General features: G+C 39.1%; 1 protein-coding gene across 1 annotated transcript in view; it reads left to right on the forward strand.

Moving 5' to 3' along the window:
* The first annotated feature begins 384 nt into the window (after positions 1–384).
* Positions 385–19,934, forward strand: part of LOC137259985 (probable methyltransferase-like protein 24) — a 42,090-nt gene continuing 22,540 nt past the window's right edge. Inside the window, exons 1-5 of the mRNA XM_067797650.1 lie at positions 385–460; positions 1,126–1,238; positions 11,895–11,969; positions 16,950–17,027; positions 17,292–17,369. Coding sequence (XP_067653751.1) covers positions 1,158–1,238; positions 11,895–11,969; positions 16,950–17,027; positions 17,292–17,369 — 312 coding nt within the window. The 5' untranslated portion in view covers positions 385–460; positions 1,126–1,157. The remainder of the gene's footprint in view (positions 461–1,125; positions 1,239–11,894; positions 11,970–16,949; positions 17,028–17,291; positions 17,370–19,934) is intronic.

Raw genomic sequence — 19,934 nt, forward strand, 5'->3', positions numbered from 1 at the left:
GTCTCCACCTACACACCACAACACCACTACATGTCAGTGTCTCCACCTACACACCACCACTACATGTCAGTGTCTCCACCTACACACCACCACTACTACATGTCAGTGTCTCCACCTACACACCACCATTACTACATGTCAGTGTCTCCACCTACACACCACCACCACTACATGCCAGTGTATGCATTCAATGGCAATGTCACGAACGTGAAAATTACCGCTATAGCAACCTTCCTCAATTTAACTATGTGTATTGATTGGAAATCTGTTCATTGGTCTCCTTTCCCATTGTGAATGTCTCTATAAAGGCCCAACAACACGACATGACCGGCTGTATTATATTATATTTGAACATTCACTGTCCCCGATTCCCGGTATCTACCCATTGGCCAATAGATCTGCCTGTACGGACGGCGATCTCACACTAACAGCGTACTCACTTGCTTTGCACACGTGGAAGGTAGGTCTATCAGAGTCTTATCTGCATTGTGTTTGTTTAGGGTTTCCGTCACACGAACTTTGTTCTGGGCTGTAACAGCCATTTTCGTACATTCGGGGGACCTTTCTAAACCCACATGTTGCGAATAGTCGTCGGTGTTGATTTTCTAGATTTTATGACTTGCTGTTGACTTCGATTTGCAAAATTGCACCTTCATAATGCAAATATTTTTTTAACACGTATTGAGAAGAGTAAAACACCCATGTGAAATTGGACCGGGATAGTCTGTGTTTTGAGATTCACAAAATGAAAAAGAAAGTGTAAAAATACTGTTGACCTTCCTCAATTACGTTGTACTTTGCATTTTATCAAACTGCTTCACATGTATAACAAGTGGTGGCCATGGTCCCGTAGATATCAACACCTGATACTCTCTTTAGCTTCATGCTTTTCAGTGTTAACGTTCGTATTAACTTGAAGTGACTGACAACGCTTTCAAGTACCATCGCTCATTTGAGTCGAAATCCCGTGGCACCCTGTATCATGGTCCACAAAGTTAAAATTGTATCAGAATATTGGATTGTTTTACATTTCTATAAGGAGCAAACACTATGTAAATGTTGCTACGTTGCTAGGAAATGTCATTGATTTCTGATATAGCAGTCGTTCTGTTGTCCTTATAACAGGTCAGTAGTTGAAGTCTCATTGTGAGGATACCATGACGTCCAAAGAAAGATTTGCCGGATTTATAGTTGGGCTTGCTTGTTCAGCCATGTTTCTTCTCGTCTACTCCCCGCTGGTGAGTTGTCTATCTTTGTGTAGAAGGTGAAGACAATGCTGTGTATCCTGTTATGTATGGCCTGGGTTATCCAGTGTTCCAAGTGGAATGACAACGCATTTCTCGCAGTCGGAGAACACTGACATATCACTACCCTACTCAAAGCACTCACTATATATGAAGATATACAACATACATTTTTCAGTTCGTGCATGCCAAATTTGTAACACATTCGGTGTCTTTCGGTAGGTATTTGAAATGTGTGATTTTGTTCCATCTTTTATCGAAATGTTTATTTCGTCCCCAATACCATACCCACCATATCCGAGAAATCACTCGATCAGATCGAATTGTTGTATTGAATACAAACATCACCTTCGGCATATCCTTGGGTCAGATCAAAGAAGTGTTGTTTTGAATGAAGATACATATGTACATACTTGGTCAAATTGGTAATTTTGTCGAAACTGTCCCTTAAAGTATCAGTGAAATTGGTTCCCCATCATGTAGCAGTGAGATTGGTTCCTGCAACAATACTTAAACGGAAACTGAGGGACCTAAGGGAAAGTCACTCTGTAAAAAAATAAATAAATAAAAAAAATGAACAAATAAATGAAAAGATTAAATTTAAAGAAAGAGTATAAAGGAAGCAGAAAACACATCATCGGGATAAGTCAATCACCTTTTTGCATAAACATTATTCGTTTCTATAACACAATGATTATTCCTCGGAGCACTGCAAGTCGTTTGGTAAAGAATTATCAATGTTCCCGGATCAGTCAATCTCATTGCTCAATCTCATTGCACATTCAAAGGGACAAACATATTTCTGTGGCTGAGTTTACAATTGCAATGCTGTATATTGACATGACTAAGTAGAGACAGTTAGTGGTATTATGGACCCGTGAAGGTCTACCCGGGGTAGAATAAACCCTCCGCAACCCATGCTTGCCATAAAAGGCGACTATGCTTGTCGTAACGAGTCGACTAACGGGATTGGGCGGTCAGGCTGGATTGTCTGGTCCAGACTCGATTATTTACAGACCGTCGCCATATAACTGGAATATTGCTGAGTGTGGCGTGAAACTAAACACACTGGTGGTACTATGTTTTTATCACCTGGACTCGGTAATATTTTAATCATGAAAAGCATTTTCTCTTCTTAATTTATATAAATGTTCACACTACATGGCTTACAAATGAATACAATACAATGCAGTAACTTAATACGGCTAGCATTTCCCCAAATAAGCACGAAGTTTTTATCACCAGAGCTTTCCTATGTATGTTTGTCGCAGTATCAGAGGTGTCTGCTATGGAATGTTCATGTTTTCAGTTCGTGAATGACAATCATTGGACATTTGGGTAGAATGTAGTTTACCGGGCTCGTCCCAACCAGCGTAACTTGATCGGCGTGGAGCAATTACCTCACTATAGCGCGCTCGCTATGTGGCTGCTGGCTCACGCTTTAGAGCTATATCAGAACCTTTTGTTCGGCGACGGTGCATATATACTTTTGAACAACCGCCTTGTTGTTACGCATAAATACATGTCACGAGGCTGGGCATTTGAAATGTATTTTTATATAAATACAAAAGAATCTTTGAATGACATTTAAAAGTGATACACATTAAGGCAAGCTATTCATGGACGCCAACTTCTTTATTGTATTCATACAACGTTTCAGCGTATAGTCACGTGATGAGGTAACGTCAAGAAACATGTCATCCTCTTTAGAAAACACGCATTCCAACCAATATTGTTATCATGTTTACAACCGGCGTAATTTTTTAACAACTAAGGGGTTGAGAAGCAGAACGACCTAACGATTTAGGTTGTTGTGACATAGCAATTTACTTTATGGTGAAATTACATAGAATTTCAGACAGTTGACTATGCATGTTTTATGCGAAAAAAGACCAAAGTCAGACTTCGGTTGTCCTTTCTCTGAATGGACCTGACTAAAGTTTTTTTGTTCCAATACTCTTCTGAGAGGGAGACAAATGGTCACACTGGCAGGAAACTCTGACAAAAATGAAAATTACTTCAACTCTTGGACTAAAATTAGCACGTATTGAGCAAAACTTTCAAATGTCAGGGTACACACTAATAGTGATTTTGTGTGAAAATGACAACATATGTATGTAAAACATACCCAAATGTGGATTAAGGAACAGGGTTGTTTTGCCATAAAATTGTTTGAAACATACATATTATACATAAATAAATCATATTGTAAAACATTTAGGCATTTGTAAAATTATGAAAAATAACTGTTTGATGGAAACTTTCATCACACAAGGGATTATCATAGTGTCATCAATTAGGCTGACAGGGGACATTACTAGGTGTATTCGGGCTAACTAATGCAATTTGTAAGTCCCATTTTCTCTTGTTGGAGACCCCTGTTGAAAGGATTCCAATGATCGGATTGCCAGCAGAACTCCAACTTGAAGGTCTGCAGTATAAATCCCCATATGCAATTATACAGAATGTAAGGGTTGTCTGTAGACTGTTCCGTGAACCAGTAGGAATTTGGTATCTGTAGTAAGAATTCACATATGTCTGGACCTTCAACTTCTGTGACTGTTGTGTGAAACTTTTCCCATTTATTTGCCACTATGCGTTAATCTTCAAAAGCCAATTGTGAGTATCCAGCATGATCCCCCCTTCACGAGCAATGTTGGTCAGATTCCCAAGCGTATAAATCTGACATTTTTAGGGTGGATTGATTATGATATCCTAGTTGTCTTCGGTGCTTTAATTGACACATGGATTAAGAGATTTAACTGACGATCATCAATTGGAAATTGTGAGGAGGGTACCAAGCCCCCGTAACGTGACCATTCGTAACTTGACCATTCGTAACTTGACCATTCGTAACTTGACCATTCGTAACTTGACCATTCGTAACATGACCATTCGTAACATGACCATTCGTAACTTGACCATTCGAAACATGACCATTCGTAACTTGACAATTCGTAACTTGACCATTCGTAACATGACCATTCGTAAAATGACCATTCGTAACTTGACAATTCGTAACTTGACCATTCGTAACATGACCATTCGTAACTTGACCATTCGTAACATGACCATTCGTAACTTGACAATTCGTAACTTGACCATTCGTAACATGACCATTCGTAACTTGACCATTCGTAACATGACCATTCGTAACTTGACCATTCGTAAAATGACCATTCGTAACTTGACCATTCGTAACTTGACCATTCGTAACTCCAAACCTGTTCCAGTTGACACAATGCAGTAGATTATGCCAACCAGGAAAAGACTGGCTTTGACCTTGCATTTCCGAAAGAGGTCGAGTGTAGCCATTGACTTTGTTAGAGAAATTTGTTTTGGCGAAAGCATTACGGATTATATTTAACATGATTTTAAAGAAGAAATGGATTTACTGTGTTCCATATCCAAAGAGAGCATGTGCATTTGATGATAGTAGTCAGTGACTGTATGAATTAAGTAGGCACCGCGTTCGTCTGTTATTTTCAAAATGGAGAACCTCACAACTGTAATTGTGAATAATACACATGATGTTTAGTGATGATTCAGAGAGTGGCACTGGTTCAACTTTGGAACTTGGGAGCAGTCAGAAAACTATGGAATCCGAGAAGGGACATTGTCGCGTTGTCGCATTGTCGCGTTGTCGCCCTCTCAATAACAAGCAAAATGAGGCAAAAATTAACCAAAGCGCGACAATGCGACAGTGCGACAACGCGACATTTCGCCTGTTTGTCGCATTGTCGCGATGTCGCGTGTCGCGTTTCGAATAATATTTTCTCTGTTCCTCCAAAGTGCGACACGCGACATAGCGACACTTTTCAAGGTCAAAATATGTCGCGTTGTCGCATTGTCCCCCTATCTACGATGTGTAAAAAAATCCCTAAACATTTACTAAAACGCGACACGCGACAATGCGACATATTGAAATGTCGCGTTGTCGCGTTGTCGCGTTGTCGCCCTTTCCGATTACCGATGCGCATGCGTAGAAAGTAAATTATAGTACGCATGCGCAGGAAAAGTTAAACTCTATTTCACACTTCAATGGTCCTTTTGCTACTTCCAATGGTTTTTAAAATGAAGTAGTGCTTGAAACGGCAGTTGGACTGCTTTTCTTGAACTTAATGCAAATCTTCATTGTTGGTTTGAAAATTATTTTATATATAAATGTATTTAGTGAATGATGTGTGTGTTTAGCAGCAAGACAAATATTTCATACTTTTCATTGTAATCAGGGCACTCGTTTGCCTTGTCATTCAAGGCGGGGCAATTTGCTGTGCAGATTAATGTCTCTTTGTCACACCAGATAGCTATTATCATAAGTTCGAATCCCAGCACCATACACATTAATCACTTTGGACATTTCGCCGATATCCAGATGACAGGTTGTGAGAAACTGAAATATTGTTAAAATTCAAACCACATCGGCAGAAACATCAGGTCATGTCCTCGAATGGGTCACTGTGTTTCATAATGTGGCTCCTAACACAGTTTCATGGTACAGTCCTGTCCGACGCTGATGAATTTGTTCGAGATCTGCCTCTGTTCAGCCAGCAGTGGATGGATACCAAGTAGAATGAGATATCACGTAACCACCCGACACCTCAAAGACAGTTTAGGTCGGCTTTGAACGTGATAATGGGAAAACGCCATACAAATGGACTGGTATCATTGTGACATGCTATCCCAAGAAATAAACGCATAGACGAGAAATCTGTTGAGAAAAGTTTCAAACGTGTATAACTCGTCCATAAATAGACTTTAGTGCATAAATTTTGCATCAGTAATGAGTGCATGTGCTTTAGAAGAAGGTAATGTCTATAAAACAAATAAATAATAAGCGAAGACGTTGATGACGACGTAGCACGACCCTGACGTCGGTTTTTCTGGTTCTCAAACGAATCTCTTTCAGCCTGTTCCGTACAGTTTGACCTGACATCCTCTGAGGCCCGGGTGCCCTGGCTGTTGTGCTCTCACCCGTGGGAGTACCATCACGCAACTGTAGTACCCGCATGTACCTATTTGAGCTGCAGTGGTAACGCTAGGTCTGCCTGAAAGGGGGCGGTGATTTCTTATATCTGTTTGGCTGCAACGAGTTGCAAATCATTATATCTTACTCAGACTAACATTGAGACGCCTGGCAACAGAAGAGTTGTGAAAATACAAATCGCCTATGCGTTTCTTTTGGAGGAATGGTTTATTAGAAACGATGAAATAGCTTGGTAGTGTTGCGTACCCTTGAAGTGCCAGAAACCAACTCTCCCTCCCTCACTCCTCCTACTCTGCGAAGCTCCACTCTATTCCACACCACACCTCTCCTCTCCCCTCCTCCTCCTTCACTCCTCCGGCGCCCCGTTCTACTCCACTCCACCCTAGCCCACTCCTCTCCGCTTCGCTCCACACCACTCCTCACTCCTCCGCCGCTGCACTCTCTCAAGCTTTGTTAAGCTTCGCAAATTAGCCAGGTATTTCAATACAATAATGTGTTGTCATGTCTGTTTTTAGTTCTATTTGAATCCTGTCTTATTAACCCTGCACATGAGATAATTCACAATATATCTCATACTTTTCTCATATGGATACTTGATCAAGTGATACTTATGTACTACTTTCAAACATGCACCTACTGAATCATAATATTCTTCAGCAAAATGGACAGTTTGAATGCGCCATTAACCACGCACCCTTAACCCACACACTACACGGCAACATGGATGTTCATTTATCATTGTTCTGAGTTCGAATCACGGGTATCTCAGCTCTTAAAAAGCATATAAAAATGATCATGCTTGTGATAGTTTTTGGATTCCGCCGTAACTAATAAAACGCGACACGCGACAATGCGACAACGCGACATTTCATCAAAATGTCGCGTTGTCGCATTGTCGCGTGTCGCGTGTCGCGTTTTAGTAACTATCTTATAATACATACTGTAGTCAATATTTTAACAAAACGCGACCCGCGGTAATGCGTGAATACATTTCATCAAAATTTTATTAGTTACGGCGGAATGTAAAAAAAACAACTGTGACAAGCATGATTATTTTTCGATATTTTAAAGGGTTCAGATAGCCAGGGATCGACATAAGAACAATGATAAATGAACGTACATCTAGTCGTAAAGTCCAGAGGGGTTGAGTGTCGTTGCATAACGGAATGGTTCTATTCAGACTGACCCTTTTGCTGAATTGTTTTTTTGATATAGCAGCCGTAGGTTTGAAACGATACAAGTACCTGTGTATCGCTGGATCTAGTATCCGTATGAAAAAATTATGAGGCATATTGTGAATCAGGCTATGTGCAGGATTAATAATATAGGATTCAAACAGAAATGAAAACGGGCATCACAATACATCATTGTAATGAAATACCGTGCTATTTATACCAATAAACCTTGGGTGAGTGGAGTGGAGCGGCGAGAAGAGTGAGAGGAGTGAGGGAGGGAAAGCTGGTTTCTGGCACTACAAGTGTACGCAACTCTACCAAGTGATGTCATTGTTTCTAATATCATACTGCTAACAGTCCATTCGTAAGGCGTTTTCCCACTATGACGTTCAAAGTCGACCTAAACTGTCATTGAGGTGACGGATGGTTAAGTGATATTTAATTCTACTTGGTATCCATCCACTGCTGACTGAACAGAGGCAGATCTCAGACAAATTCATCAGCGTCGGACAGGACTGTACCACGAAACTGTCAGGAGCCACATTGTGGAACATAGTGACCCATTCGAGGACATCACCTGATGAATATGCCGATGTGGCTTTAATTTTAACAATATTTTAGTTTTTCACAACCTGTAATCACAACCTGTCATCGAAATCTCCAAAGTGATTAATGCGTATGGTGCTGGAATTCGAACGTATGATAATAACTATCTGGTGTGACTAAGAGACTAACTCTGAACAGCAAATTGCCCCGCCTTGAATGACAGGGGGCCGTGATTACAATGAATAGTTGCGCTACTAATTCGTTTTGCTGCTAGAACACACTTGACTGGCTAAATCCATTTGCAATATGTAAAACAATAAAGAAAGATTTGCATTAAGTTCAAGAAGAGAAGGCCCATTGCCATTTCGAGCACTACTTCATTTTAAATACCATTGGAGGTAACGAAAGACCAGTAAAGTCTGGAATAGAGTATAACATTTTCCGCGCATGCGTAGATTAATTGACTTTCTACACATGCGCACCGGTAACAAAAAGGGCGACAACGCGACAATGCGACATACATTTTGTCGCATTGTCGCGTGTCGCGTTTCAGTCAATTTGTTAAATGCATACTATGGTCAATATGTTAATAAAGCGCGACACGCGACAGTGCGACATCGCGACATTTTGATGAAATGTCGCGTTGTCGCATTGTCGCGTGTCGCGTTTTAGTGAATTCTTACATATCTTTGATAGGGCGACAACGCGACAACGCGACATATTTTGACCTTGAAAAGTGTCGCTGTGTCGCGTGTCGCACTTTGGAGGAACAGAAAAAATGTTATTCGAAACGCGACACGCGACACGCGACATCGCGACAATGCGACAAACAGGCGAAATGTCGCGTTGTCGCATTGTCGCATTGTCGCGCTTTGGTTAATTTTTGCCTCATTTTGCTTGTTTTTGAGAGGGCGACAACGCGACAATGCGACAACGCGACAATGTCCCTTCTCGGATTCCATAGAAAACACTTCAAGACTCTATCAAATGTGCCATTGACTCTGTGGCGCTCAGTTCAGTGAGTTCAAGTTTGCATGAGTTTGAGATTATTCCATTTGGTGACTGACGCTCAGTTCCAGAGTGTTCCAGTTTGCATCGGTTTGACATTCAGTTTGGAGACTGAGGCTCGGGTTCATGGTTTTCCTGTTTGCATCGGTTTGACATAATTCCATTGAGTGACTGACGTTCAGTTACAGAGTTTTCCAATTTGCATCAGTTTGACATTATTCCTTAGGTTGACTGACGCTCAGTCACAGACTTTTCCAATTTGCATCAGTTTGACATTATTCCTTAGGTTGACTGACGCTCAGTTACAGAGTTTTCCAATTTGCATCAGTTTGACATTATTCCTTAGGTTGACTGACGCTCAGTTACAGAGTTTTCCAATTTGCATCAGTTTGACATTATTCCTTAGGCTGACTGACGTTCAGTTCCAGCGTGTTCCACTTGGCATCAGTTTGAAATTATTCCTTAGGGTGACTGACGTTCAGTTCCAACGTGTTCCACTTGGCATCAGTTTGACATTATTCCTTAGGTTGACTGACGCTCAGTTCCAACGTGTTCCAGTTGGCATCACATTGTATCTACCCTCAGTAAAGTCGGATCAACATGTTCTTCCATGACAGCTACACTTTTTCTGGCAGAGCAGAAGTGTCGCATCTTCATGGATATTACATGAGAAATTGACAGTTATATTGCTTGTCCTTTACAAGAAGGGTAGATGAGACAAGACCTTTACTTGAACTGGTTTGATTGTTGCAAGAATTCTGCAGTATACATATTATATTGCATAAGGATGAATTTTTATTACAATTTCATGTTCAGAATATTTAATGTTTGAATAAAGTTGATAATAATTCTAACATGGAGATGGTTATCACTCATTATTATGGTCAATAACTGTACTGCACTCTTTAAACAAATGGACACGCGTTACTAGTCTTCTGTAAGTTTGAGTTGAGTCTTAGAGAAAACACATCGTTATAAATACTCCTCTCTGATGTTCACAAGAAGCATGTGCAATGAATGCATACATTTTGTTTTGTGTCTTTGTCAAAATTTATTGCGTTACGATTTTATGCATAATTTCTTAAACTGTTTTGCTTCTCAAAGTTAGTGACTTAGGCTGTTCTGACACGTAAAATATCCCTGACTTGTTATTCTGCCTGAAAACGGTAATTCCATAATCAGTTTTTCCTCCATAATTCGGAGCATTTTTATTGAAACAACGTTAAACTAACACATGACTCATTTTATTCCACCACGCAAGTCTAACAAAGAAAACAATGCCTTTACTCAGTAGTTTTCACGAATACAGTTTTTCGTCTCTACTGAAAACCTACAAAAAATGAATGTTCTGCTTCTCAACAATTCAACTATCTGTATAGATGTTACATATGAATACACCACACATGCGCGCGCACACACACTCAAACACACACACACACACACACAGACACAACGTGAGTTAAGTCTTGCATACTGTTCACCTTTTGGGTCCTCATAGGGAAATAAGTGCTTGAGATCGGGAATTTGTTTAAAATTTTAACACAATAATATTGTTTTGCATGCTGCTTTACATAGGTCAGAATTATCTAAACAAACAATCCTTTGTTGTAAAAATTAGTCTGCACATTCCCCTTGTTAGACATATGTAACTGCTGAGTGTGACGTTAACCAAAAAACAAACAAAAGAACTCCCAAGATTCGACGAAACGAAATATCATTAAAAGTATGAATGGATCTAAAGAATATTTTGAAAGCCTGTGAAGGCAGTTTGTGTTGCTTTGCCTTGAAATCGAACTCGATTTTGATTTTTGATAATTTGTCCTAAACATTATCTTTATATCTTTCATAACTTGGTTTCATCTATTGACTGAATAAACAAATATTGCTGAGGTTCATCAAAGCATATTTTTACTTACTGACAACGAACCAAAAACAAAAAATCAAATCAAAGACATTTGCTTTGCGCTGCATATCCAGAGTGCTCCTCATGTGCGCTTAGTCGAGTGCTCGTTTGACGAAGATGGATTTGGGACAAGATCGGAAACTTGATATTTTCCGATTTTCTGACGTTTTCAGGTACTTCATCTGTCAAACACAAGCAGCCAGTTATGTAAAAATGTTGTGAAAATGTGTTTCATCAAACAGAAACTTTGGTTCTGTGATGTTTTTTGACTCCCTTCACTTGTGACAAATATCTCTTCTCTAGACAATTATCTCTTCTCCGGCGCAACTAAACTCAGGTTCACCACCCTCGATGTGTCAAGAACATCGCTGCGAGACATGTGACAATTACACGCAAAACTGACCACATCATTCTTCTTAAACAGCTCTCAGTTGACAACAGAATGTGTTTCAAAATCCTCTGTTTTGTTTACAAATGTATTCGTTATACTGCACCATCTTCAGGAACTGGTGGAAAATTTATGCTCAAAGTAGACCCTTCGCTCAGAAAACAAAACCATGTAAAACCATGTATAACTGTCCTAAAAGGAAGAACATCACAACTTGGCAAAAGGACTTTTACTTAGGCAGCATCAGTCTTGTGGGACATCCTGACAAAATATCTGGTAGACAGACACACGTTAGGTTACAGCCTGTCTCCTCTCTGATGACGTGTCTCTCCGTGCGCTATGAACATGCAATCAGTCATGAATACACAAATACAAGCGTTCTTATGTTTTATTATTATTTTAGTATTATGTGTTAGTGTACAACGCGTCATAAAAACATCAACCTATTCTCTCGTTCATTAACCCACATTCATTATACAAAATATTATCGGAGAAAAGATACCTCATCGGAAGGATAGCATCTCTGGACTGCTGAACTCGACAAGAAGCGAAGGCGGGTAATTAATACCAGACCTTTATCCACGTCCATATATACTTATCAAAATGCATCTTTAAAAAATCATTTGAAATCATTATTTTCCAGCGTCAATTCACAGAAGGCACCGATGGAATCAATGAACCCCCTACGGTGACCAACCTTGTGGCGGAGCAGAACATGGTAATTTAAAAGGGTGTCCATTTCTTAACCATATATTTTCTATGTGTGTATTATTTAGTTTTTGTCATTTGAATAAACCATCTAGTTTGGTCCACTGCTCCACAGGTAGTATTCACAAGCAACGCGGTTAAAACCAAACTGGGTTGTGATTAGTAAAACTATTAAAAAGTGATTAGTAAAAACATTGAAAATAATAAATGGCTCCACATTTTAGACGCTGAACAGAATTTATTGCGAGAAGAATTTCCGGTACAATAAACAATCACAGTAAAAATAAGCTGGTTTCCGAAACACTGAAACCGAGAGGAAACGTCATGGAAACCAACATTTCCAGTTGGTTTCCAGGGAGTTTCCTATAGTTTCATTGTGGTTTCCATGCAACTGAAACTGCACCATTTCAGGATGGTTTCCAGTTCGTTTCATTACCCACTCCTCCAAGCGGGATCCAGTTGGTTTCCATGTATGAGTTTATTGTAGGTTTCAACCTGGTTTCCATGTATGAGTTTATTGTAGGTTTCAACCTGGTTTCCAGGTATGAGTTTATTGCAGGTTTCAACCTGGTTTCCATGTATGAGTTTATTGTAGGTTTCAACCTGGTTTCCAGGTATGAGTTTATTGCAGGTTTCAACCTGGTTTCCAGGTATGAGTTTATTGTAGGTTTCAACCTGGTTTCCGTGTTGCAGTTTCCAACCTAGTTTAATACCTAGTTTCCATGAACTGAAACTTGCTCGTGTCGGCCCTTTACCCGGTCCTCCGGAAAAGATGTTGTTTCATGTCTCACATGTAGCAAATCAGGTATTTTATACAATTGCATAATGGTAAAAGGCTTCAGGATGACAAACAACAGAATAAAACATAAATTCATTAAAATTTTATTTATATTCAACAATATGTTTGTAAACAAATAATATGGGGACTATTCAAGTTAGTAAATGAAATAAAAGCAAGGGAATAATTAGCAGTGAGTACAGAATATTTTTCTTAAACACACTGTAGACCAGCCCATATCACTTGGCTTCCTAGTTTGAAAAATGTTAGCTCTTTCCCCAAGAGAGGAATAACTGTGTGCTTCTTCTCCTCCGGCCAGTCAATCGTTTCACAGCCTTCCTCCTTTCCAGCTTCTGAAATTTAGAAAACAAACTATCAGTACAAACAAGCATTCGTCTACGATATCCATGGCTAGAGAAAAGAAAACGGTCAAACATCGCTTGAGGTGAAATACACTGAACCCCATGTCCGATAAGCGAAGAGATCAAAAAGTATAAACTGAGCATTTGACATCAAAAGTTTCAATCGCAGAACAGCTTATTGATATATAATAGAGTGCAGAGACATGAAGATATTCGCCTTTGAAAGCCATAATTTATTTTCTGAATGTTACTTACAATGCACATTATGAGTATAGAACTACGATTTATCCGTTATTGTGAAAAGACATGTTTTCTTAACCAATAACGTGGAGTCATTCATCCAGACAAGCAATGAATATGGGGTCACAAGCAAACGCTGCAGCATAATGTGCTGCATAATATTTAAAACTTTTTAAGCTGTATTTTTCAAAGGATAAATTGCACTTTTTAAACAGTGTTCATTTTGAAATTCCTTTAATGTACATAGAAAGAATCGAAATTAACTTGATATTTTAAAGGTTTCCTTAAAATGTTTAATCTCTGCAAGATGTAAAATGACTAGAATACGTTTACTTACTCTGAACTTTTTGCCTTTCTTTGCGTACAAGCCGTGGGCCTCCGCTTTCCCCACACCTTCTTAAGTGATCCATCTTGTTCATCCAAACCCATCAAAAAGCTTCTGAAAGGAGACATGTGCATGATGCATAACTATAAGTGAAACATGTTTCCAGTTGGAGGTTACAAGAATAGTGACATGCGCCATGCATTCTTACTGATTCCTAAGATTTACATTATTTGGTTATGTTGTATGTACATTATGTACTGGACGGTTCAGGTTATACATACCTTTTGTATGTCAAAATGAGTTGCTCCTGACTGCCTTCTTCAGTTTTTCCAACACTGCCCTCCATTATGCTGGAAACGTAGAAATGCATCGATTAAAAAAAGTCAGGAACTTGTCATATTGCACTCTTGATAACAATAAAGTGTCGAATAAAAAGAATAAATATGAATTTGCAAAGTGTAGAATATGCTAGATGAAAAGAATCCAGGTCAGTAAATTCATATACTATTTTGGGTTGGCAATCCATCATTGTATACCCATATATTCTTTTTATCAAAAACTCTTCGTAACCTTTTCTGTGGGACTAACACAATCCACATTTCTTCATTCAGAGTTCGTTAAATCTTGATATGATAAGCATAACACTACTTACAACAGATGACAAATCTAAATTATCTCATAAATCAATAATAAAAATATTCAATATTAGTTTCTAAACATTGTGAAATTTCAATTTTGAAATTTCACTCAAACAATGCACCAAATCTGGTCAGAGAATCCCTAACCTACAAATGCAAAATGACACACTATCCCCGACTACATTGTTTTCAAACGTGCAAATATCAAAAGCAATATGAAAAGGATTTCTTAAATAAATATTCGCATTTATAAATACGTTTGAAGTTATTTTGAGTCGTAACAAGCACATAAGCAATAATATACTAGAGATATTTGTGATTTATTTTTTTCTTACAAAGATGATTTTTCATTCATTAACACATTGAACCATTTTAATCGTGTGTGAGCTGATCCAAATCACAGTAATATTGAGTTTTTGAATTAACCGAGCGCTGAGTGAAGGAAGCCATACATTTCTCTTGCTAAGAATTCGACACGCCTTTGTTTACCGAGGTCCATCAAGTCTAAAATTTCATATGTATTGTAGTAGTTACTTATTTACGTTAAACATTACGAATAACATGTGCTATTGCTTATTTCAAGAAAATAACACTGTACCTGACCAGATCGTGGAATGTTCCTTTTCTCCCGCTGCGATCGACGACTGCTGCTGTTTCACGTATCCGAATCTCCAAAGCTTCTATTGTAAATCTCATTGCCAGTCTCTTGAATCAGATAACACGGGCAAACGTAGGAATACTGCACTGTGTTGACTTCCTTGTCGTCGTTACTGGACATACCGGGTGAGAACTGCTTTCAAAATAGTCGTCTCAAAACAACTTGGGATCAAGTGACAAAATGGCGGCAACCGTGCGTAGGGGCATTGTGGGTAAAAAGAAATACCTGATCCTTTTTCGATTGGCAGGCACGAAATCCTTCTCTGACCCAATTTGGATGTGATTTTAAGACAAAGACTGAAAACCACCACTTCAGTACATAGAACTGTTGCTTTTATAAAATGTCACGAGTTCGCGTGCCCATGGATTACCGGTTCATTACTTCCGGTTTTGTCTGTCAACACCTGACTCAGGTAAGTTCTATTGTTTTTACAGCTTAGCTTATTTTGATAATAGGAGCCTGTTAAGTGGGGACTGCCCCAATGAAGCCGACACACGAATGACCTGACACTGATTAGTTGTCAAGTATTTGAACTCAGTGTCAAAGTATGCCAACTATAAATGCTTTTAACGCAAAACTTTACGCACTGCCTCAGTTTATTGTATAATTCACGTATATTCTGCATAAATAGCATCATGTAAGTACCGAACTGACAATTGTTTTTATGACTTATACTAATCTTCCTAAATGCTTATACTCTTTCACATTCCCAGGAGTTGGCAGTCTATAGCCTGTTTTTTTATATATATTGCATCATTTACCTTTTAATTATTAATATATATCTGAACTATTGCTATTGCTAAAGTGGCTTTAATTTTATTTATTTTATACAATATATTTACCGAAAGGAAAAAGCCCGTACACAACTCAATGATCCAATAAGTTATAATTAATATATAATAAAAGTTTGAGCAATGTTTCTATGCAGAGTCAACCTTTTATTCTTGTATATAGATATCACTGTTTTATTATTTCTTTTCAGATAAAGGAAGCGTATGATTCTCAATTTGACAAAGCAGACAACAGAAACCTGGACTTGCCCCATTCATCCCAATCTAGAGAAACAGAACTAAGTGTGCCTCGCGCAAATAGCTGGGCAAAGGCCATTTATAGCCATTCGTCCTTTCACCTCCTTTCACCATTTGCATGTTTAGTACGGTTATTGTGAAGTTTGTGTTGTGTGCATGGTAGTTGGAATATGATGCTTCATTACATTACGAATAAACAAGAATGTGAAGGAAAAAAAGTGTATAGTTTGTTCTTGTATCATCAGTTTGAAGCCACATTTAATATTGTGATATCCAAAGAATGATGCGTCAACAATTTACTTTTGTTGTCTTGTTCATCTAAGCAATGATACGAATCTACTATTCCTTCCCCAGGCACATTCAGATTGAATTATAACACCTCGTGAAAGCTAAGTCAGGAATGGAAACCAACACATGACCATAGCTTCTTGTCAGTTTCCATCACTGGAGCTTAGAGTATCCATTATGGATTCTATTTGGAAACTAGGTCACCCAGTTTTACTGAATGGATACCAACTGGATGTCAGGATGGTAAACAATTACACATTTTATGTTACTTAGTTCAAAACAGCAATGGAAACCAACATGAAACTACATTTTCTACTTTTATGTTGGTTTCCATTTAGTGAGATCTGAGAGTTGCAAATTCCAGGTATGGAAACCAACAAGAAACCCCCGAACTTAGTTTCATTTTGGTTTCCATTTACAGGAATACCAAAATCACATTTCCAAAATGGAATCTAGTTGGAAACTCAGTTAGTGAGTTTCAGGGAATGGAAACCAACTGTATTCCGCAATTACCCACATTACGGATGGTTTCCAGGTTTCTGGAAACCAAGTCATTTTTGTAGTGAATGCATCAGCTCACAGTAGTATATGAATATGAATAGTATAGTATACGAATTGTTTTGTTTACTCAACATCTAGAACTACAAGCACTGTATTCGTATCTGTACTTCAGCAAAGAAAACCAGACTGGAAGTTGCAGCCAGACAAAAATATGGATGGACCACTGAAAGACTTCCGTCAGCAGGGACAGGTATTGGTTGCCCAAGACCAATTCTAACCTGGATCTTCACGGTTCATATGATCCAGAAAGATAATAGTTGTCTTGGATGAATACGATGAAACTGAATTGGCGGCTTGTGAGCCTGAGCTGTTTGGACGCTGAAAAGATTTTCTGGAAACAGAATGTTGCAGTAAACAAAGTGTTTCATTCGTCATTTCAGAGAAGTAAGTTAAGACTCGTTTCGTCAAGTCAACATCCGTAACTACAAGCATTGTATTCCCATCTTTGCTTCAGCCAATAAAATCCAACTGGGAATTGCGTGCAGAGAGAAATATGGATGGACCACTCAAAGACCTCCGTCAGCAGGGACAGGTATGAAATTTCTTTTGCATCATCCCATCATTTTCAAGCATATGGCGCCAAACTCGCCGTGAACAGTTGTCTCCCTTCGCAGCGCCAGTAACCTATGACGTTTAGCAGCAACATACACATGTGCACTTCATCATTGGTAAAACTGTAACATCTCCATCACTTTAGGCGTGCAGGAATCCATGGGTCCGAATCCCGCTATTCTCGTGACTACATGTATCAGTGAATTAACACTGATGACAACATCGATACAGCAAATTCGCTCATACACCAGAGGGATATCTCTGGGTAACCTGAGATAAAGAGAACAAAAATCAGAGAATAAACAGTAGGTGGATCCTGGCACAGCTAAAGGAAGCAACTCTGCAAAGAAAATGGTCCGCGCTAAACAATGTCCTCGCTGCCTTGTCTATTACAAAGCCTACTGTTCATATATTGCATGTGTGTCAGGTAAATTACATTTAATGCGTGCTAATTCCTATACTTGAAACAACCTGTTCTAGCAACAATTGCATGAGACCATTCACCATTCAGATACGATTCACATCTAGCCTATCAAAAATGTGAATGTTGTAACTGAAACGTTTATATGTTGGAGAAACCTAGAGACAAGCATATATTTTGTACACACACGCACATACATGCACACACATACACACACACACGTACACACACATATACACACGTATACACACGTACACACACATACAAACGTATACACACACGTACACACACGTACATACATGCAAAAACACATACACACACACGTACACACACGTACACACACGTACACACATACACACATACATACATACATACACACATACACACACACGTACACACACATACACACACGTATACACACACGTACACACACGTACACACATACATACACACACACACGTACACACACATACACACATGTACATACACACGTACACACATACACACACGTACACACATACACACACGGACACGCACGTACACACACACGTACATACATGCACAAACATATACACACATACACACACGTACACACACGTACATACACATACACACACACGTACACACACACGTACATACATGCACAAACATATACACACATACACACACGTACACACACAAAGACACACACGTACACACACATACACACACACGTACACACACGTACACACACACGTACATACACATACACACATACACACACGTACACACACGTACACACACGTACATACACATACACACACACGTACACACACGTACACACACACGTACATACATGCACAAACATATACACACATACACACACGTACACACACGTACATACACATACACACACACGTACACACACGTACACACACACGTACATACATGCACAAACATATACACACATACACACACGTACACACACGTACACACACACGTACATACACATACAGACACATACACACACGTACACACACGTACATACATGCACAAACATATACACACACGTACACACACACGTACATATATACATACATACATACATACATACATACATACACACACACACATACATACATACATACACACACACATACATACATACATACATACATACATACATACATACATACATACACACATACACACACACATACACACGTACATACACACATACACACACATACACACGTACACATACACACGTACACACACACACGTACATACATACATACATACATACATACATACATACATACATACATACATACATACATACATACATACATACATACATACATACATACATACATACGCCAGGAACCAACACAATTTGACCGCCGAATTTTCATTGGAAATGCAGGACATGACACCAAAACATGACACAAAAAACCACGAACAAGTATAATCTTGAAAACCTTCATGGATAACAAGTTCTTTTGTTTCGTAAATGTGTACGTTTTGATACTGGTTCTTGTACAGTTGTACCAACGTTGAAACCAGAGACATAGTTGATTTGGCATAGTGGAGGAGGTCATCATCAAGAGATGGAATGAAATGTCCTCGATCTAGGTTGACAGTTGGATTTGGGCGTTTGAACTGAACAGTTTTGGTGAGTTTGCGCTCAGTGATGTCCGTCTGATTGTTCGCAAAGTCGCCGTTGGCCTTTTGTGTAAATGTTTTGAAAGCGAAAGTTTTGAAACTGGAAAAGCCGATATATTTGTAATTGTCCACTCTTTTAGTTTCTGCATTATCAATTATCAGAGGATGTTAGGGTGGATATTGGTTTGGTGCGACAAAGACTTTCTTCACGTTCATTTTCTTCTTGCAAGATGGGCGGTGGGGAGGGGAGCTGAGACGTACGCTCCTGGGGGCAAACACCACTTACAATTCTTTTAGGAGCTGTCTTCAAGTGCAAGGGGTAGTTGGGTACCCAAGTGGTTAAAGCGTCCGTTCGTCATGATGAAGGCCCCGGTTCTATGCCCCATATGGGTACAATGTGTGAAGACCGTTTTTGGTGTCACCCATTGTGATGTTGCTGGAATATTGCAAAATTGTCTTGTACATTTTTGCAGATCACAC

Source organism: Haliotis asinina, chromosome 13 (genome assembly GCF_037392515.1).
Source record: "Haliotis asinina isolate JCU_RB_2024 chromosome 13, JCU_Hal_asi_v2, whole genome shotgun sequence".
Classification (NCBI taxonomy): Eukaryota; Metazoa; Mollusca; class Gastropoda; order Lepetellida; family Haliotidae; genus Haliotis; species Haliotis asinina.